The sequence below is a fragment of the Pteronotus mesoamericanus genome, unplaced genomic scaffold (assembly GCF_021234165.1).
Source record: "Pteronotus mesoamericanus isolate MK-2021 breed Mesoamerican mustached bat unplaced genomic scaffold, CSHL_Meso_final scaffold_85, whole genome shotgun sequence".
Classification (NCBI taxonomy): Eukaryota; Metazoa; Chordata; class Mammalia; order Chiroptera; family Mormoopidae; genus Pteronotus; species Pteronotus mesoamericanus.
The window spans coordinates 48230302-48254172 of record NW_026555329.1 but is presented as its reverse complement, the minus strand read 5'-3'; the positions used below and the strand labels follow the sequence as shown (position 1 = coordinate 48254172).

General features: G+C 38.6%; 1 protein-coding gene across 1 annotated transcript in view; it reads right to left on the bottom strand.

The window, feature by feature from the left end:
* HECW1 (HECT, C2 and WW domain containing E3 ubiquitin protein ligase 1) overlaps nucleotides 1-23871 on the bottom strand; it is a 681615-nt gene that overhangs the window by 231731 nt on the left and 426013 nt on the right. Inside the window, exons 11-12 of the mRNA XM_054564310.1 lie at nucleotides 2838-2980; nucleotides 739-860 (exon numbers count right to left, since the gene is read on the bottom strand). Of these exons, the coding sequence (XP_054420285.1) occupies nucleotides 739-860; nucleotides 2838-2980 (265 nt within the window). The remainder of the gene's footprint in view (nucleotides 1-738; nucleotides 861-2837; nucleotides 2981-23871) is intronic.

Here is a 23871-nt window from a genome sequence, read left to right as displayed (position 1 = left end):
AATGCTCCCTGATGTTCCTTCTCGTGAGTTTGCAGAACATTTCATTCCTCATTGAGGTCAGGATGTGCCCTGTCAGGGTAGAATGGTTTTTTTGACAGGTCTGTTGCTGAAAAAAAGGAAGCTCCTCCTGTTTAGTTGTCACCTTAATCTGTCTTGTGACTCCAGCACCTAGCTCTGTGCCTGAACTGCAGAAAATGCTTGTCAAATGAAAATTAATAAATATAATGACATCATGTCATTGGTTTCTTAAAAACACAGAAAAAAATTTAAAAACAACATACGTAAAAGTCATATCAAATTTAACTTTGGCATGATATTTGAAAAACTATATTAAAAAGAAAGTTATTTATTTATCTAGGAGAAATCTATTTAAAATTTTTATTAACAAAAGTGATTTTATAAAATGATTCAGGCTACAAAGGAATCTATCAACTTCATAATCTTATTCCTTTAAAATTTTGAAAATAATTAAAACATGTACTTCTTTCCAAAGCCCTTTCACGGACATTAACACATTTGAGCCTAACAAAAACCTGCAGAGTGAACAGCATTTCCAAATCCAGCTCTTCTCTTTTTGAGGAGATTTGCACAGCAAAAAGGGGGACTGAGCTGTTTATTTTTTTCCTTGTCTGGATTAAAATCTACCTTTTTTATGTATCAAACAACTTGGCAAAGTTGTGTATTTTTGGTCATGATGGAAGCCAGGCCAGGCTCACTCTGCATTTTTGGAGTACTCACATAATTAGCATGCAGTACAGTGAAGAATTCAGGATTGGTGATAAACTTGACCGCTGGGGACTGTAGGAGCAAGGTGATTTTTTGTGAGTTCACTGGAGAAAGTGATACTTCTCTCCTCAGATCTAGAAAAAGTGAATAAAAGCAAGAGAGTCCATTGGAAGAAAGTCATTTCAAGCAGAATAATTCTCTCTGCATACCAGCAGCACACATGCCTTCACTTACACAGCTGAAGAGGACTGTTGTTTTTAATAGTAAAATGACCAGGACTCAGGTGTCACAGTGATAAGACCAAGTGTCACAGTGATCTGATCAGGAGTCATATCACTTTGTATATGTTAGTTAAGATCCATTATTTCTTACTAGTGTTTCTGTATAATTTCGGTTAGGCTTGAGTCTTTGAATATTTTGTCCTTTTTATACCAATTACTTTTCTTCTTATTTTTGAACATATTGCTAATCATAAGTATGGTAGGTTGTTGCAAAAAGTGCCAAATATTTCCCCTCCCTGCATCCACACCCACCTGCATGAGACTTTGCACCTTCTCCCCTTGTTGAATCAAGTTATTTATGTGTCTTGCTTTAACCCACAGAATTGGACAGGGGTTCAGAGTCAGGGTTTTAAGAAGGCTGTGTGTCTCCATTCTTACCCAGCGCTCTGCCAGCTCCATGAAAACAAACTTTGACTAGCCTGGTACAAGATGAGAAGCCATGGGGAACAGGGACAAACTGCCCCAGCTGAGGCCTTCTCAGGACAGATAGACCAGGGCTGATTCGACAATTGCCCAAGGATGCATGGTGAGCCAAGAGGCATCTGAGGAACCACTTAGCTGAGCTCTGCTCAAATTGCCCACCTGCATGACCACTGGTTAAATGTATGGCTGTGAATTTAAGCCACTAAGCTTTGGGATGGTTTGTTACACAGCAAATGCCAACAGATCTGATATCAAACACAGAAATAAAGTTTCTGCTCCTTTAATCTTCATGTTTTTAAATTACTCAACCACTTTATCTCATCTCTTTCAGGAAGTTAAACAAAGAAATTAATAATAGAAAATATTAAACTAGTCAGTTTAGTTATTATATTTGGTAAAATAAATTAAGTAAAGGTAATTAAAGGGAAGTGTCAAGTCAAGGAACATATAGCAAGGACTCTTGGACAAAGTCAAAGTGGGGAAGGACTAAGGGAGGAAGAGTGGGGAGGAGGGCAGGGGAAAGTGGTGGGGGGGTGGCGGAGACAAATGTATTTGAAAAAAAGGTAATTAAAATTGTTGGAACTGTGTACATGCATGTGAAAATGTTCATTATTCTGCATTGTTCTAGAGAGCTGAGACCTAGAAAGACTAGAAGTACCTGCTTGTTTGCTAGACTAATTTCTGAGCTTTCTTTTTGCAAATAAATTTTTTCTCACTTTACTCATTTTTAAAAAGTGGATTGTTAATATATCACTGTGATTATCTTATGTCATTACAGATGTAAGAAGTGAAAGCCAGTTTCCTATGCCAGACTCCTGGTGGATGCCTACAATATTTGATAAAAGGCATCTTGGGTAGTGCATAAACATAGCCTGCTGGAAAATGTCTTTGTTCCCAGGTTTCTCCCTCAAGAAGAGCTGTATTTTATTCCAAAAACAAACTAATTATTCCTATTAATAATGTTGTTATATGGCTTTTTTGAAGCAGACCATCAATTTTTATTGCATGTTTTATTTATAAGTAAAAAAAAATCCTTAGCTTACAACAAATAAATAAACCTAACTAGAAATGATTAAGCCACTGAAAAAATTTCCTTGATGTACCAATATAATAGCAAACTCTGAATCCCCAGATTTCACTGGCCCCTTTCCTCCAGATCCCAAGCCATGGTACTGATATTCTCTTTATGTGAATCCATTTCTCCTTTAGTTCCCAGTGTGAAACTTCTGTTTGCTTTACTTTGTTTGTGCTGTGCCTCTTTCTCCTCTGTCTTGACCTCCACCCATTCCATTGTTCTCTTTCCCCAAGGCCACAGCACCATACTATAAGTTTGGGTGAGGGATTCACACACTCTCTCACACAGCCATTGGAAGCCATCCCAGAAGTCCAGGGACCCCCTCTCCATACCTAAGTTCAACTGAGAAGATTCAGTCTCTGAGTCACTCTCACCACCTCCTCCACCACCTCCTGTTGGAACTTGCTCACAACTCTGGCTACCAGGATCTTCTTCGAGCCTCTCCGTTGCAATGGTTCGTTGAATATTTTGATACCTTTGCATCAGAAAATGAAATGGAAAGACAAGAGTTAACTTTTGTTTGTTGGCTTGTTGGGAGATGGTGCTTTGAATCAGATAACTGAGCAAATCTGTAAAAATTGTCTTGAATGTCAGGGCAAAATGCTTAAAATTTTCACAAGAGACCTAAAACAATTAGCAAGATAAATGTTTCTGGATGATTTGGCCTTTCTTTGTTTTGTGACATATGACAAATTTCAAGAATGGTGACTTCTAAAAAAAACAACATAAATAATAATGAATCATAAAAAATAACCTATACCCTGCATTAAACAAAATATGGCTAAGTGTAAAATAAGGTCATGGAAAGTAACTTAAAATGTTACAATTAAGATATCATAAATTGCCTCTACATTACTGTAATTAAGTCTATAAGCTAAAATAGTTCTACTCATTTTTACTTGACAGGATACTTATATGACTGGCAGGAGTTGTGGAAATAAAAGCATGCTGGCAAAAAAAATAAATGTTTTGGATATTGTAAGATGGCAGCAGAATAGAAGGTAGCTCCATTCACTTGCTTCCAGGCCTAAACTGGTCTCACAGACAAAACACAGAGCAGTTGAATCGAGGGTCCAGCAGAGAGTGAGTGAGAGTGTCTGTGAGCGAGCATGTATGAAGATGAGAAGGCAGGAAGTGCACAGCAGTAAGCAATAACCTGCTTTGCAGGGCACCTGGGAGCCTGGACTGGGCTCTCCAAGTGGAGCCACCATAATTGCCCAGCCCAGCACTTCTGGCTGCACAGAGTGGGGGCAGCTGTGGATTGGCTCAGGATCCAAACTATGGGGCAGAGAAAGAAAGCCTGGGAAGCATGGGCCCCAGAAACAGCACGGCAGGAGCAGGCCTACCGTAGGGTGAAGATCTCTGGAGGGAGTGGGCTCAGCACTCCACCTCTACCACCACTCTGTTATAGTATAGCTGTGGGGCTCTTCCCAATGCCATTCTGGAAAGATCCAGAGAAAAACTTTATCAAAACTGTAGGAGGCTCTGAAAGGCAGAGGCCAGCCTGACCAAGAAAGACCCCTTGACTTTTGGGGAGGGCAAGCATGTGGAAAACAGGTTCCCCAGGGATTGGGGCTGCAGTATGTGGGCCACAGGAATTCTTTTAAAAGGAGAACTGAGGCGAGACCCGAGACTTGTCAGGGATCCAGGGCTCACATCCATGTGTGAGCGGAAACAGTGACTCTGCTAACCAAAAACTCAGAGGAATAGAGTCACACTGAAGGAACCGTAGGACCTAAACCAGCATGGCTCACAAAGCAGGGGACTGTTCAGAGTGGAGAATTTGGGCAGAATCTCCTGCAAGAGAACAGCAGGTTCGGGACTGGAAGGCAGGAGCTGAACACCTGAAATTTGCTGCAACCAGCCACATCCCCTCACAGTTAGGCAAGACCAACCATCCCCCACCCCCCCGTGGGATTATAGGCTCTGCAGATCAGTGAGCTAAGGCTCAGTAGTCCCCTTCTAGGTACATTTTTGCAGGAAAAAGAAGAAAAAGCTCTGAAAGCCTCCTTCAGGGGATACTACAAACTACACAGTTCCTCAGGCCCGGATCCCCTTAGTCTTATTTATGATTGGTGCTATTTTCTCTCTTGCATAGATTTTTAGCATTCATTCCTTGTCCTTCAAGTGTGGGCCAAATATGTCAAAAAGTTTTATATTATAGTTTATTTCCAATCTCATATTTTGCTCTGCTCTTCTCTTACTCCATTTTACCTTCTTCCTTCCTCCTCTTATTTTTGATTTAAATTCTATTTTCTCTTTTGCTATGACTTGTTTCTATTCATCACCCTTACTTTTTCTCTCCCTTCAGCTTCTCAAAACAATTTTTGCTTGTTATAAGTCATCTTTCATTCTTTTTACTGCTCTTAAAACACCCTTAACCCCTCTCCACTTTAATCAATCTTTGCTCATTGGTTGTAGATAAGGTGGTTGTGGCTGCATTTCTTCAATTTTAGATCTAGATAGTCATTATTTTTATATTTCATATTTCAAATTTTACAGTTCCCTTCTCCTACTCCATTTTGCCTTCTTCCTGTCATTTCTTTAAATTTTACTTTATTTTATTTTTTTTATCATCAACTACATGGAGAGCAACTGAAAAGTCAAATAAAGTGAGGATTGAAAATATTTACTCGTGTAATTGAGACGGGTCCCTGAAGAGCTTAGTAGAAGTAGTATTTGCTGAGTGGTAGAAATCAGGAGTAAGTAAATTGAGAAAACAGTAGAGGATGAAAAATAAAAGTGGGTATTTTTTTTAAATACATTGTGTTTTAATTTTAAATTTTAATATTTCCCTGTCTTAGCCTGGTTTTCATTATCATTCTTAGTATTCCTTCTTCCTCTATCCTCTCAAAATCATGTCTCCTTCCTCAACACACCTCAAGTTTTTCTTCCTTTCTTTTTTCCCCTCTTATTCCCATCCCACCTATATTAGTCTTAGCTCATTTTGTTTTCTTTCTCTCTTCACCTTGTCTCTATTCCCTACTTTTATTATTGTTCCTCCCTTTACCATCTCAAAATCACTTTTCCTTCAGTTAGTTATCTCATATTCATTTTTCCTTTCTTATAATAGTCTTAATCTCCTTATACTTTTATTAATATTGGCTCATTTGCTATTGATAGTGTGATTGTGGGTAGGGGTTATTTTTTTGTGGGTATGGGAGTGTTTCCTGGGCTGTTTGGTTTTGTTCTGGGAGAACTTGTACAACAGTATACAAAATGTGGTGTGCAGAGTGACTTTCGGTCAGCCAGCTGGAGGTAAAAACCCACAAAAGAGCACCCAGCAACAACCAAAAGTCAATTACAGCCAGAGATTCCACATAAATAGCATAAAGGGCATTCCAAGAGCATCAAGCTCAGGAGATCAAGGAGACTGCACCACTGAGTCCCACAAGTCTCTTACCACAGAAGGTCACACCATGAAGACAGGTAGTAAAAGCAGATCAATCTAGTACATAGAAACAAACAAGAAAGTCACCAAAAATGGGAAAAAAAAGAAAAAACCTCCAATCAAAAGGAAAGACATAATGCCCAGAAAGAGAGCTAAATTAAATTGAGACAAGTAAATCTACCAGACATCTAGTTCAAAATAATAGTTATAAGGACGCTCAAGGAACTTAGTGAGAACTGCAAATAACTCCAGGGAAGCCAAAAGGAACTTACTGGGAACTACACCGGCATGAAAAAGGACATAGAAACTATCAATAAAAGTGAGGAGGAAATGAAGGATACAATATCTGAAATGAAAAAAACAGTGGAAGGAATTAAAAACAGGTTAGATGAAGCAGAGGATTGAATCAGCAAGATGGAGGATAAGAAAAAAAAAACCATCCAGAGGGAGCAACAGAACACAAAAAGACTCAAAAAGAATAAAGAGGGGTTAAGAGAACTGTAGGGCATTATGAAACATAATAATATGTGTAAAGAGCAACCTCAGAATGAGAAGAGGAGCAAGGGGTAGAAAACTTGTTTGAAAAAGTAATAACAGAACATTTCCTTAACTTGTTGAGAGAAAAAGTCACAAAAGTCCAGGAAGCATAGAGGGTCCCAATCAAGGTGAACACAAAGAGGCCCACTCTAAGACACATCATTATTAAAATGGCAAAATTAAAAAACAAAGAGACAATCTTCAAAGCACCAAGAGAGAAACAGCTAGTAGCATACAAGGAAACTCCAAGAAGGTCATTCAGTGATTTCTCAATAGAAACACTACAAGGCAGAAAGGAATGGCAAGAAATATTCCAAGTAATGAAAAGTAAAGGCCTGCAAAAAAGTATACTCGGCCCAACAAGCCTCTCAAATAAATGGAAGGTAAAATAAGGAGTTTCCCAGAAAAAAGAAAGCTAAACAAACCACATCTCCACCAAACCAGCGCTGTGAGACAAGCCAATGGTACTGCTTAAAGAAAAAGAGAGAGAGAGAGGAACACAGGTACAAAGGAAAAAAATAACAATGATAAAGTACCTATCAATGATAACCTTAAATGTGAAAGCGTTAAATGCTCCAATCAAAAGACAAAAGATAGCTGAATGGATAAGAAAACATGACCTGCATTTGTATTGTCTACAAGACCTACCTCAAAACAAAAGATCTACTGAAAATGAAGGGATAGAAAAATATTCCAAGAAAATGGACATGAAAATAAAGACTGAGGTAGCAATACTTATATCATATAAAATAGATTTTTTTAAAAGGCCATAAAAACAGACAAAAAGGATACTTCATAATACTTAAGGGAAAAATCCATCAAGAACACATAACTATTATAAACATATATGCACCCAAAGTAGGAGCACACAAATATATAAGGAAAATCTTGGAGGACTTCAAGAGATAACAATAGCAACACACCCATAATGGGGGATGTTAACACCCAACTGTCAAGGTGAATAGATCTTCCAAACAAGGTATCAAGGGTATTGTGGCACTAAACAACACTCTAGATCAAATGTACTTAATTGATATGTACAGAATTTTTAACCCCAGAGAAACAAAATATACACTCTTTAAAAATGCACATGGAACATTTTCTTTTTAAAAAAACTATTAGCTATTTATTTATTTATTTATTTATTTATTGTTGTTCAATATCCGTTGTCCCCAATTTCCCCCAATACTCACCTGCCCTACCCACTGCCCATATTTCACTTTCAATCCTCCCCTCTGTTGTCTCTGTCCATGGGTCTTTTATACATGACATGGAATATTTCAAAGATAGGCCACATGGTAGGACATAAACTAAACCTCAACAAATTCAAGAAAATGGAAATCATATCAAACATGTGCTCAGATCACAATGGCTTGAAATTAGAAACCAACATGAAGGAAAAAACTCAAAAATATTCAGATTCATAGAGACTGAATAAAATGCTATTAAATAATGAATGGGTTAACAGTGATATCAAGGAAGAAATCAAAAAGTTATGAAAATGAACACTCAATAACCGGAAACCCATGGGACACAGCAAAGGCAGTCTGAAGGGTAAGTTCATAGTAATGCAGGCCTACCTAAAAAGGATAGAAACATTTCAAATAAAAAAAACTACCCATACATCTACAAGAACTAGAGGAACAACAACAAACCAAACCCAGAGTTAGTAAAAGGAAGAAAATAATCAAGATCAGAACAGAATTAAATGACATCAGACTACAAAAACACTCAAAAGATCAATAAATTCAGGAGCTGCTTCTTTGAAAAGATCAACAAAATGGACAAGCTTCTAACCAGACTCATCAAAAAAATAAAAGAGAGAGAGAGAAGACTCAAATAAAACAAGAAACAGAATAGGAGAAATTACTACTGATACCACAGAAATACAAAGGATTGTAAGAAATTACTACAAACAATTATATGGTGAGAAATTTGACAAATTTGGTGAAAAGAACAAATTCATAGAAACATATAATCTTGTGTAACTGCATTAAGTCTTCTTGTATAAAGTATGCTCAGGGGTGACCACTTATCTAGAAGTTGAGGGACGGTGGGCAAAGAACCTAAACAGACCCCTCTCTAAGGATGACATACAGAAGGCCTATCGACATATGAAATGTTGCACAACATCAGTAGCAATCAGAGAGATGCAAATTAAAACCACATAGAGATACCATCTCACACCAGTCAGAATGGCCATCATTAACAAATCAACAAACATCAAGTGCTAGGGAGGTTGTGGAGAAAAGGGAACCCTAGTGCACCATTGGTGGGAATGCAGACTGGTGCAGCCACTGTTGAAAACATTATGGAATTTCCTCAAAAAACTAAAAATGGAACCGCCATTTGATCCTGTGATCCCACTGTTGGAACTATGCCCCAAGAATCCTGAAACACTAATTCAGAAGAATCTATGCAACTCAATGTTCATACCAGTGTTATTTACAATAGCCAAGTGCTGGAAACAACCTAAGTGCCCATCAGAAGATGAATGAATCAAAACACTGTGGTACATTTACCCAGTGGAATACTACACAGCAGAAAGAATGAAGGAAATCCTAAACCATAGCTCTAGCAATAGAAAAAAGCTGTCCTAGACATGTAAGAGGTGTGTAAACACAGATGAAGAAACACCTAAAGTATATCTATTTTGAAATCAGAGTATGAAGTTTTTGGGGTACTTGCAGGGGAAAAATATAGAGAAAGTAACATGTCTAAAGAGTTCAGCCTTGGAGAACTCTGAGAAGCTTGGTGGTGGTATCAGGATATGCAGACTTCAGGCAGAGATAAGGGACCAGTAGAAGGGAGGCAGAGAGCACCTAGTTGTCCCCAGCCTCCCTCATCTCCCACAGCAGTTTGAATGTTATTCTCTAGGCACTAGCTCTCCAATTTGATCTGCACCAGAATCGCCTTCAGGGGGCTTTTGAAAATGCAGACTGCAGGACCCTACTCTCAGAGTCACTCTGATTCAGTAGGTCTGGGTAGAGAAGACAAGAATTTGCATTTCTACTTAGTTCCTAGGTGATGCTGATACTGCTGGTCCAGAGAGAAACTTTGAGAATGACTACTGTAGGGGCTGTATAGCTGCTTAAAGAGGCAGGTTGAGCTGTCTGAGAATGACATTCCCCATCTGTGTGAAGAATACAATGGAGGAGAAGAGTCTGGAGTTGGGGAATGAAGCTGGGGACTAATACACCAGTCCAGGCTGGAGATACTAAAAGACTGGACCCAGGCACAGGTAGTGGATCATGTTGGCTCTCTAAGCCTGGTGCTGAGGAAGGGAAATAGCCACATGCTCTAGGGATACTTAGATCACCTCTATCTGCCCACAAAATACTTACAGAAATTTCCTAAATCTCTCTGAAGTTGATAGCCTGCTTTGCCTAATTGACATTGCATTTTTAGGCAGATGTCTAGCTGTTTCATTTGTCTTTGCCTGCTCTACTTCCTTCATTCTGAGCAGCCTCCCTTCCCCCTCTCCACATGACATCTATTTTGTCTAATATCTCTCAGCTTACCGAGGTACATGACTAAGATTCAGCTTTCCTTTTCCTCAAGGCACAGCAGGAATGGGAGAAGGGGTCAAGTTTAAGAGATACTTAGTGGCAGTGCTTGTAATTATTTTACATGTAAATTCAATGGAATTTTGTGTCTTACTGGATATATAAGTTGAAGAGAAAGGAAAGGACAATTGTGAAGTTTAATATTTCTGCTTAGACCAAGTAGGCAAAAGTGCCAACAATAAAAAAAGGGCACATAGGAAGATGGGTAGGCAGGAGAAGAAGATTTTCATGTGGATTTGCATTTGACTTGGAGATCCTTAAGGTCATATAAGTGACAATAGCCAGGAGAATGTTGCTATATAATATTGTGCTCAGGAAAGAAATGTGGGAGTAGAGGAAGAGGTGTGAAGAGGAGATGGAGGGCCAGAGTCTGGATGGCAGTAAATAACCAAGTCTCCAAATACAATCCAAGATGGAGGCAAGAGGGCCACCCTGATACACAGACAAGGTCTACTGTTGCCTTTGTTTAAGAAAAGACTCCTTTCCTTGACCTTAAAAAGATTTTTTTTTCCTTAAGTGTGGTCTCCAGGTCACTTGCAAGGAAATCATCTGTATGAATGTTATAATTACAGAAATTGAGGCAAAATCAAAACTTGCATTTCTAACAAGTTCTTTATGTAATATTATCTATATGTAGGTTTGACAATCACTGGTATGGGGCTTTATTTGTGTTTTGTTTTATCTAGAGAGACTCAGTCACTCACTCAACACCTGGCAGAAGGCACCTTTGCCTGCAGCAGTTATGGTGAACCATCTCCAAGAATTCTACTTATAAGAAAATGTGGAAGGAGTCAGGGATGAGCAGAGAATTATAGAGAAATACTTGCGTTGATTTACCACCTTAAAATGTCTGTGGTGGGGAGGTTGTGGGGAAAGTGGATGTCTGTCTGTGGTGTTCTGCTGGAACTCAGGGAGTCCATTGAAAGAGGGACAAAATGGGCCAGCAAGAAGTTGCCTAAGTGACTAACATTGACCAGAGGGAGAAATTGGGCCTATCAAAGACCTAGGAAGCTGCTGTCAAGAGGTTCCCTTAGATGGCTCTTAACAGCTTTTCTTTTCTTAAAGTGGTTCAACAATATTTTTAGTCCCACATGCTCTTCTAGAAGCTTACTGCTCTATTAACAGCTGGAATCAATGCCCTTTCCCAACTTGAACCTGGGAATCTTATGGTTGTTTTGACTAATAGAAGATAATGTAAATGACAAGTTGTGATGAAACACAGTGGCAATGCTGTGAGGAAACCAAGGCCATAGGTAAAGTCCATGTGTAGTTATTCTGGCTGAGCAAGCCAACAGCCAGCACCAGCCTTCAGGTATGTGAATTTACAACCCCAGAAATCCTCTAACTGTAGCCATGAGATATCCCAAGACAGAACCACCAAGAGAGAATCTAGTTAAGCATGAGAATCATGAGAAATAATTATAATGATGATAATAATGGCAAAAATAAATTATTGTTTTTTTATGCCATTAAGTTTGGAGTAGTTTGTTACTCAACAATAGACATCTGGAAGAGGGTTTAGATAAATGTCAGTTGTAGCATCTCTTTTCTTTCCCAAAGTGCACAGTAAGCACAGACGACAATTTTTATGAGTAAATATAATCTCATTTGATGAATAAAATGTTATCAATTTCAACACCTGTTTCATATGTCCTCAGTTGGACCTTGGTTATCCCACCCCTTACTGAGTCCACAGACTCAAATTCTCGGTTTGAGATAACTCCCTTTATCTTTGCTAAAGTGCAGGGCCATGTTGGGGAAGCACGGCAAACAGGGTGTGTGGAGGAGTCACTCAGCAAGGTGAGGACTGCAGATTTAGAGGCTCACTCCACTATACAGAAGAGAGAATTATCCTTCAATATCTTTCCTCACTTTTTTGCAGCAAATGGTTTAACATTTATGTTGTTGAAAGAGTTTATAAAATGTGGTAAGAAAGTAAGCTGTAATATCTTGTTTGTAAACAGACACCCACACATTCACACAGACACACAAAAAACAAAGAAGAAAAAAATTTACCAAGCCAAGCCAAACCAAACAAAAACACAACAAACAAAGCCTAAGAACAGATAATCCTTATTAGAGGAGATACAATTGGTAAAAGAAAAGCTCATGAGAACAAAAATTGATTCTTCCTCCAAGAAGTGAAATGTAAGAACAACCAAAATGTTAGCAGCACCTCTTAAGTCAGCAAAAACACACCAAAACATAAGATAGACCTACATCCAAGATTAACCTACCCAGTAAAGTTATCATTTAGAATCAAAAGACAGATACAGAGTTTATTATCATATCAGAAAAAGCCAAAGAAGTTCATCACTACCAAACAAGTGTTACATAAAGTACCAAAAGGTGTTCTTTAAGAGAGTAGAAATGATAAAAATATGAGCAATAAAATTGCAATAAATACATATCATAATTTACTCTAAAAATTAAAATCAATGAACAAGCAGAGCAGAAACAGACTCATAGATACAGCAAACATTTTGATGATTGGTAGATAGGAGGAAGGTTGGGGGGATGGATGAAAAAGGTGAAGGGATTTAGAAGTATAAATTGTTAGTTACAGAACAGTCATGGGATTATGAAGAACAGTATAGGAAATACAATCAATAATATTTTAATAACTATGTATGGTGCCAGATGTATATGAAAATTATTTCAATGATCACTTACTAAGTTTTAAAATGTTTGATCACTGGTGTGTACAACTGAAACTACTATAATAGTATGTCAACTGTAACTGCAAAATAAAAAAATGATTAAAAAATAATATAAAATGTTTATCCATTAAAAAAAATAGGGTGGCAGTAAACCTGTTATTGGTGGTGGTGTTAACCATGGAACCACTTTAGGAAACATTAGGCATCATTATCAAATATCAAAACCATATGGATCTCCCCTGGTCTGCTCTTTTAGGCATAGAACCCTAAGGAAACTTTCTATTATAAGACAATCTTAATATTTAACATTCCCAAAGGCCTTTCCAAAATAGTGATAAAAAGCAATAAACAAAACATCCACCAATAAGGCAAATTAAGTTAATGAAATTACTTCTATTCATTAGAATACTATACAGCTATTTAAATGATAAACTTAAGACTATGAAGCAATGCAAAAATGTTTGTAATGTATTAAGTAAAATGTGAATATCAGACTAACTAGATATTATTAGTATAACTATGCAAAGACTGTACATGCATATAGAAATTGAAGATAAATTTTTTTTTTAAAGAAACTAAATCTTGGAGAAGTAGCATTATAGACTTTTTTCTTATTTAAAACTTCCATTTCTTAAGGAACCAGTGGATTCAGTGGAAATTACACTAACCTCTTGCCAGAACCAAATTGTAATTACAGCTAAATTATAGAAAAATTGTCCCAAATGATCAGTGGAAGGCTAGCTGGAGAGAAGCCTTATAACCAAGTACTTACTGTAAAAACTACATCAAGACTGGTAGGAAGTAAAGAGGTGAGACACAGCTGGCTGAGCTCTGTGGGTGGCAGCTAAAGTCCCAGAGGGAGAGCTCAGCTGCAGGGGTGGGGTTTTCCTTGAGAAGTATGGGTTTCAAAACTACAAGTTGCTTTCCCCAACCTAGAGCACCAGTCTCTTAACATCTGGCATGAAAAACAGTGGGCTTTCTCTCCACCAGGGATAGATAGCTAGAGATGCCGCCTCTCTCTTAAAGGGCCAACAGACAAAATTTCATTAGCAGCCATTCACCTTGGGCTTTGGAGAAGGAAGGGCAGAGTAGTCTAGAACTGCATGAGGAGAGTCTGGGGTTGGTGGACTTGTGAAGACAGCTGAAGCTTCAGCCATTGGGATCCCTATGCTGAGTTGTTCCCCCATACTGCAGAATGCAACTTGCTCAGAGTACTGCCCTCCGAGAGGTATCAGCCTGGGAGAGAGCAATATTCCCACCTACTGGAATTTCTATCACCCCACCCAGTGGAGCTTACATTCTGCTGAGGAGTTCAGCTGGAAGCTGTTTCAGTGACTAAGCCTAACTCACAGACTGTAGGTAGAGACAGATCTCTGGATCTCTGAGAGCTTTGAGACATTTGCTGACCCACCCCTGGGCCCAGTGCTTATGAAAACCAGCCTGGAACTCAACTTGGACCTTTCCACATGTACCCATGCTTATCAGGGGGAGACATGAGCTGTGGTTCTCTGATAGTGTCAAATAGTTTGCACACACATGAATAAGCCAATAGCAATCAAGACTCAATTACAACAGGACCCATACAACACACACAAGGGACATTCTTAGAGCACCCAGCTCAGGTAATCAGGGAAAATGTGCCACTGTGTCTAACAGGACACCTACAACATAATGCCTCCCATCAAAACTGAGAGTCGTAACATATCTACCTACTACATAGAAACAAACACAAAGAAGCAGCCAAAACAGGGATACAAAGAAACAGACTCCAAAAGAAAGAATAAGAGAACATATACACAATGGAATACTACGCAGCAGAAAGAAAAAAAGAAGTACTAAACTTTGCGACAGCATGGATGGAACTGGAGAGCATCATGCTAAGCGAAATAAGCCAGGGGGCGAAAGACAAATACCATATTATCTCACCTATAAGCGGAACCTAACCAACAATGCAAAGAAGCAAGGAAAATATGACCAGCAACACTGAAAGGAAAAGAAATCAACAGAGACAAGAGGGAAGGGGCGGGCAGGGAAAGGGAAGGGAAGGGGAAAGTCAAGGAACATATAGCAAGGACTCATGGACAAAACCAAAGGGGAAGAGCTGAGGGAGGGAAGGTGGGAGGGGGCAAGGGAAAGAGGTGGGGGGAAGGCAGAGACAAATGTATTTAAAAAGTAAATAAATTAATTAAAAAAAATAAAAGAATAAGAGAATTCTCCAGAAGAGCTAAATGAAATGAAGACAAGAAATTAATCAGATATAGAGTTCAAAGTAATGATTATAAGAATGCTCAACAGCATGAAAAAGGACATAGAAAGCCCCTGATCCACAGAAACCAGCAAAACAGAGAGATTAGAGACAGGTGTAACAAGAAGTGTTCAGGGTTCCATCCAGCCTCAGCTCTTATACAGAGTGGCCATCAGCACCAAACAGTAAAGAGCAGCCCCTTTTCAGATTGACTAATCACAGGAAACAGATAGCTAATTACTCAGAAACTATACATTATTGAAAATAATCTGGGACATACCAAGACCTGTGGTTGGGGAGAAGTGGGGAAACACTTCCATCATCATCCCTGAAGACTGAACAGCACCACCCTGGGGTGATCCAGGGATTCTACCCTTGAGGTCACAGCTGAAACCCCCTCTGGAAGCAGTGGTCTTGAACATTAGACGAACAACTCCTGGGCTTTGTGTTGATGGAAAACAATCAGGGTAGAATAGCGGGAATCAGTCAAGACTGAAGGCGACACCAACAGACTATAGATCACTTGTAATCTCAAACAGTCTGTCTAGGGCAGACCAACAGTGTACTACGGTTTCCTTTTCTCCACGACCTCACCAGCACTTGTCTGTTGATTTATTGATAATGGCCATTTTGATCAGAGTGAAGTGGTATCTTGTTGTGATTATAATTTGCATTTCTCTGATAGCTAGTGACGATGAGCATCCTTTCATGTCTCTGGGCTCTGTTTAGGTCTTCCTGGGAGAAGTGTCTGTTAAAGTCCTTGGCCCATTTTTTAATTGTTTGTCTTCCTGGAGTAGAGTCATGTGAATTCTTTATATATTTTGGAGATCAAACACCTGTCCAAGGTAACATTGGCAAATATAGTTTCCCATATGGTTGGTTCACTTTTCATTTTGCTGATGTTTTCTTTAGCCATGCAGAAGCTTCTTATTTTGATGAAATCCCATTTGTTTATTTTTTCCTTTATGATCCTTGCTCTAGGGTACCTATCAGTGAAAATATTGCGGCATGGTATATCTGAGAGTTTCATGCCTATGTTCTCTTCTAGGACTTTTATGGTGTTGTGACATATTTAAGTCTTTTATCCATCTTCAGCTTATTTTTCTCTATGGTGTAAGTTTGTGGTTGAATTTCAATTCTTTGCCTGTAGCTGTCCAGCTCTCCCAACACCATTTGAAGAGGCTACTTTTAGTCCACTTTATGCTTCTGCCCTATTTCTCAAACATTGATTGACCATAGAGACATGGGTTTATTTCTGCACTCTCTAATCTATTCCAGTGATCTATGTGTTTGCTCTTATGCCAGTACCAGACTGTTTTCATTACAGTGGCCTTGTAATATACTTCGATGTCAGGTATTGTGATTCCTCCTACTGTCTTCTTCTTTCTCAAATTTGCTGCAGCTATTTGGGGTCATTTATGGTTCCACATAAATTTTATAAATGTTTGTTCCATGTCTGTGAAATATGTGGTTTGTATTATAATAGGGGTTGCGTTGAATCTATAAATTGCTTTGGATAGTATGGGCATTTTCATGATGTTCATTCTTCCAATCCATGAACATGGTACACGCTTACATTTATTTGTGTCTTCATTAATTTATTTTGTCAGTGTTGTATAGTTTTCTGCATAAAGGTCTTTTACCTCCTTGGTTAATTTTTTTCCTAGGCACTTAATTTTTCCTGTTGCTATAGCCAATGGGATTTTCCCCCCATATTTCTGAATCTGATATTTCATTTTTGGTGTACAAAAATGCCTTCAATTTCTGAATATTGACTTTGTATGCTGCTGTTTTGCCTACTTTATTTATTATGTTGAGTAGTTTTCTGGTGGAGCTAATGGGGTATTCTATGTATACTATCATGTCATCTGCAAACAATGATAGTTTTACTTCCTCCTTTCCAATTTGGATGCCTTTTATTTCTTTTTCTCATCTGATCACTATAGCTAGGAAATCCAATACTATGTTGATTAGAAGTGGTGAAAGCAACATCCTTGTTTTGTTCCCGATCTTAGTGGGAAAGCCTTTAGTTCCTGCCCATTAAGTATGATGTTGGCCGGAGGTTTTTTATACATGGCCTTCTTATGTTGAGGTATGCTCCCTTTATTACCACTTTGCTGGGAGTTTTTATCATAAATGGGTGCTATAACATATCAAATGTATTTTCTGAATGTATTGATGTGATCATGTGGATTTTGTCTTTTCTTTTGTTTATGTGATGTAATGTTTATTGATTTGCAAATACTGAACCATCCCTGCATCCCTGGAATGAATCCCACTTGATCATGGTGGATGATCTTTTCAATGTATTGCTGGATGCAGTGTGCCAATATTTTGTTGAGGATTTTAGTGTTTATGTTCCTCAGTGACATTGGCCTGTAGTTTTCTTTCTTTGTTGTGTCTTTCTCTGGTTTTGGGATTAGGATGATGCTGTCTTCATAAAATCTTCCCTCTTCCTGGATTTTTGAAATAGTCTGAGAAGGATAGGGGTTAGCTCTTCCTTAAATGTTTTCTAAAATTCTCCTCTGAAACTTTCAGGTACAGGGTTTTCGTATTCCAGGAGTGTTCTGATTATTGCTTCAATTTACCAGCTGTAATAGATCTGTTCAGGCTTTCTGCTCCTTCTTCATTCAGTGTTAGAAGGTTATATTTTTCTAGAAATTTGTCCATTTCTTCTAGGTTTTCAAATTTCTTGGCATATAATTGCTCATAGTAATTTCTTTCAATGCTTTGTATTTCTGTGTTATCAGTTGTTATTTCTCCTCTTTCATTTCCAATATTATTTGTTTGGGTAGTCTCCCTTTTTTTTCTTGATTAGTCTGCTTGTTGATCTTGCTTGTCTTTTCAAAGAACTAACCCTGGATCTGTTGATCATTTGAATTGTTCTTTAAGTGTCAATGTTACTCAATTCTGATCTGATCTTGATTATTTCCTCTCTTTGTCTCACTCTGGGCTTTGTTTTTTGTTATTTCTCAAGTTCTTGAAGCTAGGGGGTTAGGTCATTTATATGAAATGTTTTTTATCTTTTTTATGTAGGCCTGTATTGCTAGGAACCTCCTTCTTAGGACTGCTTTTGCTGTGTCCCATAGTATTAGACTGTTGTGTGCTCATTTTCATTTGTTTCCAGAAATGTTCTGATTTCTTCTTTGATCTCATTATTGACCCAACATTGCTTAATAGCATGCTATTCAGTCTCCTTGAGTTTGGTTGTTTTTGAGGTTTTTCCTTGAGGTTGGTTTCTAGTATCAAGCCCTTTTGGTCCAATAAAATGCTTGTTATGATTTTGATTTTCCTGAATTTGTGAAGGCTTATTTTGTATCCTATCATGAGTTCTATCTTTGGAAACATTCCGTGTGCATTGGAAAGGAATGTGTATTTTGCTTCTTTGAGAGCAAAGCTTCTATACATGTCACTTAAGTGCATTTGACCTAATAGGTTGTTCAGTTCCAAAATATCCTTCTTGATGTTTTGTTTGGGAGATCTCTCCATTGTTGACTATAGGGCATTAAAATCCTCTACTATGTTGTGTTGCTGTCTATATCTTTCTTGAAGTCATCCAAGATTTTTTAATATATTGGGGTGCTCTTATATTGGGTGCATATAGGCTTACAAAGTTTATATCTTCTTGATGGATCTTCCTTTGAGTATTATAAAGTGTCTTTCAGGGTCTCTTTTTATGGCCTTTGTTTTGAAATCTATTGTGTCAGATATAAGTATTGGTACCAAGCTTTTTTTTTCCTGTCCATTGGCTTAGAATATGTTTTCTGTCCCTTTACTTTTTGTCTGTGTAGGTTCTGTGTTCTGAGGTCAGTCTCTTGTAGGCAGCATATGTGTGGGTCATATTTTCTTATCCATTCAGTTGTGCTGTGTGTTTTGATTGGGGAACTTACTCCATTTACATTAAAAGTTATTACTGATAGGTATTTATTCATTGTTTTCCCTTTGTACCTGAGTTCTTCTCTTTCCCACTCTTTTTCTTCATTTTTTTAAAGCAGTCAACTAGGCATATCTTGCAGTGTTGGTTTGGTGGAGATGCATTCTTTTAGCCTGCTTCTGTCTGAGAAACTCCTATTTTGTCTGGGAAACCCCTGCTTCACTTTCCATTTTAATTGAGAGACTTGCTGGGTTGTGCAGTCCTGATTTCAGATCTTTGTTTTTCATGAGTGGGAATATGTCTTGTCATTCCTTTCAGCCTGTAGTGTTTTTGTGAGAATTCAGCTGCTAGCCATACTGGGGCTCCCTTGTATGTTACTACCTGTTACTCTCTCGCTGCCTTTAAGATTCTCTCTTTTTCTTTGATGTTTGCCATTTTAATTATGATGTGTCTTGGAGTAGGCCTCATTGGGATCCTCTTGAATGGATCCCTCTGTGCTTCCTGGACTTGTGTGAATTTTTCTATCCTCCAATTAGGAAGTTTTCCATCATTACTTGTTCCAAAACCTTCTCTTACCCTTCTGCCTTTTCTTCTCCTTCTTGCATCCTATTATATGGATACTCTTATGTTTTAAGTTGTTCTGTATTTCCCTAAATGTCTCTTCATTCTTTTTGATTCTTTTTTCCCTTTCTTGCTCTTTCTGGGAGCTTTTTCTACCTTGTCCTCCAGTTCACTTATTATCCTTTGCTTCATCTAGCCTACTTTTGATTACTCCTATGGTGTTCTTCCAGAAAGGAGTGGCAAGAAATATTCCAAATAATGAAAAGAAAAGGCCTACGATCAAGACTACTCTACCCAGCAGGGCTCTCAATTAAAATAGAAGGGGAAATAAGGAGTTTCCCAGACAAAAGAAGGCTAAAAGAATATGTCTACACCTAACCTGCACTACAAGATATGTTAAAGGGACTGGATTAAGAAGATGAAGTAAATGAGTGAGTAAGAGAAAAACAGAGGTACAAAAGGAAAAAATGAATAAGTACCTATCAATAATAATTCTCAGTGTAAAAGGCACAGGATAGCTGAATGGATAAGAAAACATGACCCAAACATATACTGTCTACAAGAGACCCACCTCAGAACACACGACCTACACAGACTGAAGTAAACAGATAAAAAAAAATATTCTTAACAAATGGACAAGTAAGAAAAAGCAGGGGTAGTAATACTTATATCAGACAAAATAGATTTCAAGCAAAAGCCATAAAAAGAGACCCAGAGGGACACGTTATAATATTCAAAAGAAGAATCCATCAAAAACACATTAACAGTGTATACTTATATGCACCCAACATAGGAGCCCCCAAATAAATAAGGAAAATATTGGAGGACTTCAAGAAAGATATACAGCAATACACTGACAGTAGGGGATTTTAACATCCCACTGTCAAAAATGGCTAGATCTTCCAAACAAAACATAAAAAAAGATATTGTGGAACTGAATGATGGATTAGATCAAATGGATTTAACTGACATATATAGAACCTTTCAACCCAAAGAAGCAAAATACATATGATTTTCAAATCCACACATAATATTTTCAAAGACAGACCACATGATAGGACACAATACAAGCATCAATAAGTTCAGGAAAATTGATATAACAAGCATTTTTTCAGACCACAAGGGTTTGAAACTGGAAACTAACCTCAAAGAAAACCCTCAAGCAGAAGGAAGGAAATAATTAATATCAGAGCAGAATTAAATGACATAGAGACTAACAGAACAACTCAAAGAATCAACCAATCCAGGAGTTCATTCCTTGAAAAGATAAACACAACTGAGAAGTCTTTAAGCAGACTTATCAAGAAAAAAAGGGAGAGGACCCAAATAATATCAGAAATGAAAGAGGAAAAATAACAACTGATACCAGAGAAATACAATGGATCATAAGAAATTACTATGAGCAAATATATGCCAAGAAATTTGAAAACCTTGATGAAATGGACAAATTTCTAGAAAAGTATAATCTTCCAACACTGAATGAAGGAGAAGCAGAAAGCCTGGACAGACCGATATCAGCTGGTGAAATTGTAATAGCAATCAAAATACTCCTAACACACAAAAGCCCTGGACCAGATGGTTTCACAGGAGAATTTTACAAAACACTTAAAGAAGAGCTACCCCCTGTGTCTCTGAGAGAATTCCAAAAATCCAAGAAGACAGAAGCCTCCCAAAGTCTTTTCATTAGTCTGGCATCATCCTAATCCCAAAACCAGATAAAGACATAATCAAGAAAGAAAACTATAGGTCAATGTCGCTGATGAACATAGACACTAAAATCATTAACAAAATATTGGCAAACTACATCCAGAAATATATTAAAAAGATCATCCATCATGATCAAGTGGGATTCATCCCAGGGATTCAAGGATGGTTCAACATATGCAAATCAATATATGTAATACATCACATAAAAGAAAGAAAAAAAACATATGACCCTCTGAACAGATGTGGGAAAAGCATTCAATAAGATAAAGCACTGATTTATGATAAAAAACACTCAGCAAAATGGGAATAAATGTGGCATACCTCAACATAATAAAGGCCATAACTCACTCTCAATGGGCAGGCACTAAAGGCTTTGCAACTGAGATCAAGAACAAGACTAGGATGTTGCTTTTACCACTTCTATTCAACATAGTAGTGGAAGTCCTAGCAGTCAGACAAGTAAAGCAAATAAAAGGCATCCAAAATAGGAGGCAGAAGTAAATCCATCATTGTTTGCAGGTGACATGATAGTGTCCATAGAAAACCCCATAGACTCCAACACTAAACTACTCAACCTAATAAATGAATTTGGCGGAACAGCAGAGTACAGAGTCAATATTTAGAAATCAAAGACACATTTTTATACCAAAAATGAAATATCAGAATCAGAAATCAGGACAAAAATCCTCCTTCCTATAGCAACAAGAAAAATAAAGTACCAAGGAATAAACTTAACCAAGGAGGTAAAAGACCTCTATGCAGAAAACTAAACAACACTGAAGGAAGAACTTAAGGAAGACACAAATAAATGGAAGCATATACTGTGTTCAAAGACTGGAAGAATGAACATCATCAAAATGTCCATACTACCCAAAGCAATTCATAGATTCAACACAATCCCTATTCAAACACCAATAATGTATTTCACAGACATAGAACAAACAGTTTAATAATTTAAATGGAATTATAAACAACCCCGAATACTGCAGCAATATTGAGAAAGAAAAATAGAGTGGGAGGGATCACGATACCTGACATCAAACTATGTTACAAGGCCACTGTAACCAAAGTAGTCTTATGCCAAAGTAGTGGCATAAGAACAGACACATATAGATCAACATAACAGAAGAGAGAGCCCAGAAAAAAACCCATGTCTCTACAATCAGTTAATATAAACGGTGCAGAAACATAAAATGGAGTAAAATTTGTCTCTTCAACAAATGGTGTTGGGAGAGCTGGACAGCTATATGTCAAAAATTGAAATTTGGGAGGAAAAAAGATGGCAGAGGAGTGAATGGGAGTCAAGCAGACCTCATCCTAAGACCTAACTGAAATTGTGACTAAATAGTGGAGAAATCACCTGGAAAACAATGGAACGATAGAGCGAGAGGGGCCTTGGAGCTGTGGACAGACAGTGGACTCAACTCTCACACATCCTAACTGGTGAGAAGTACAGTGGAGGCTGGAGGGGGTGGGCTGGGCGCCCACAGGTACCAGCACCAGAGGGACATTGAAATGGCCAGTTGGATCCCCCTGAGGAGAACAGGGTCTGAACCATAAACAGGGACCCCTAGACTACAGCAGCTGAAACCACGAAAACGCACAGATAAAATGCAATCCCGAAAAGCTTAGGGGTGCTCTCTGCTAGAGACAGGTGGCTGGAGATGCAAAGAGACATTTAAAGGGCCAAAAAAAATTTGCGGTGGCAGCCATCTTCCTTGATCTCTGGGTAGAGGTAGCAGGAGAATGGGCTGGTGCCTGAGGAAAGATTGGTGAGGAAAACTTTGTGAAGAGAACAGAGTCTGTGGCCACTGGAGCTCCAGTCATAACTCACCTCCCACTCTGCAGCTACCATCTCGCCCAGGCCTAAGAGAATCAATTAACATGCCTTTTGCACACCCCGGACACAGCTTGTGTGCATGTGGCCTAAGGCTGAGGGCAGACTGGCTGGAAGAAATAGAGGATCCCTGGCCAAATGGAACATGCAGCTGCATAGAGACACTTCAGGAGAGACTGGAGATGGAGGGGCTGGGGAAAGAACTGGAGGATTATCTGAGATCCCCAGAGCAGAGTTCCTCTCCATTCCATAGTCTCCATTTGTGCAGGCAGGCCACACCCCCAAAGAGGCAGAAGTGGGGACCCGATTAAAGTCCACAGAAATAGTGGATCCCTAGACAAAGGGGTCACAGAGCTGCCCAGAGACCCTTGGGGAGAGACTGGAGATAGGATTAACTGGAGAGTCCCCGAGTTGACATCTTCCGATTCCGTAGTCTCCATTCTGCGCCGGCAGGTCACGCCCCCAAGGATCCAAAAGCGGGGAAAGCACACAATAGAAAACCCTAAACTGACCAGCGCTGGGGCATGTGTCCGATGGCAGACCAGTGCTCAAGGTAGGGAGAGTGCGCATGCACGGGCAGGGTAAGCATGCTCAAAGAGCTGGCATGACAGTGCAGAGCAATACACAGAAATGGTGGATTCCTTGCTGAAGGGGTCACAGAGCTGCCCAAAGCAGGAGTCAGACACAGACAGTAGATTCCTGAAAGGCTCAAACGACCCTAGGTCAGATAGGGTCAACAACTGACATGATCAGAGGCAGGCCCAGAAAAAGAAGTAAAGAAAAAAAAAATAAAAAGACGGGCTTACTACCATAGAAGATTAATCCACAAAGTCAGGAAATCTAGATGGATCAATTGAAGCAGAAGCAAAAATAAATAAATAAATAAATAAAACAGATTCTCACAGAAATGGGAAGAAAAAGAAGTTCCCCCGAAATGAGGGATAAGGAGAAATCCCCACAGAGAGAGCTAAATTAAATAGAGGCAAAG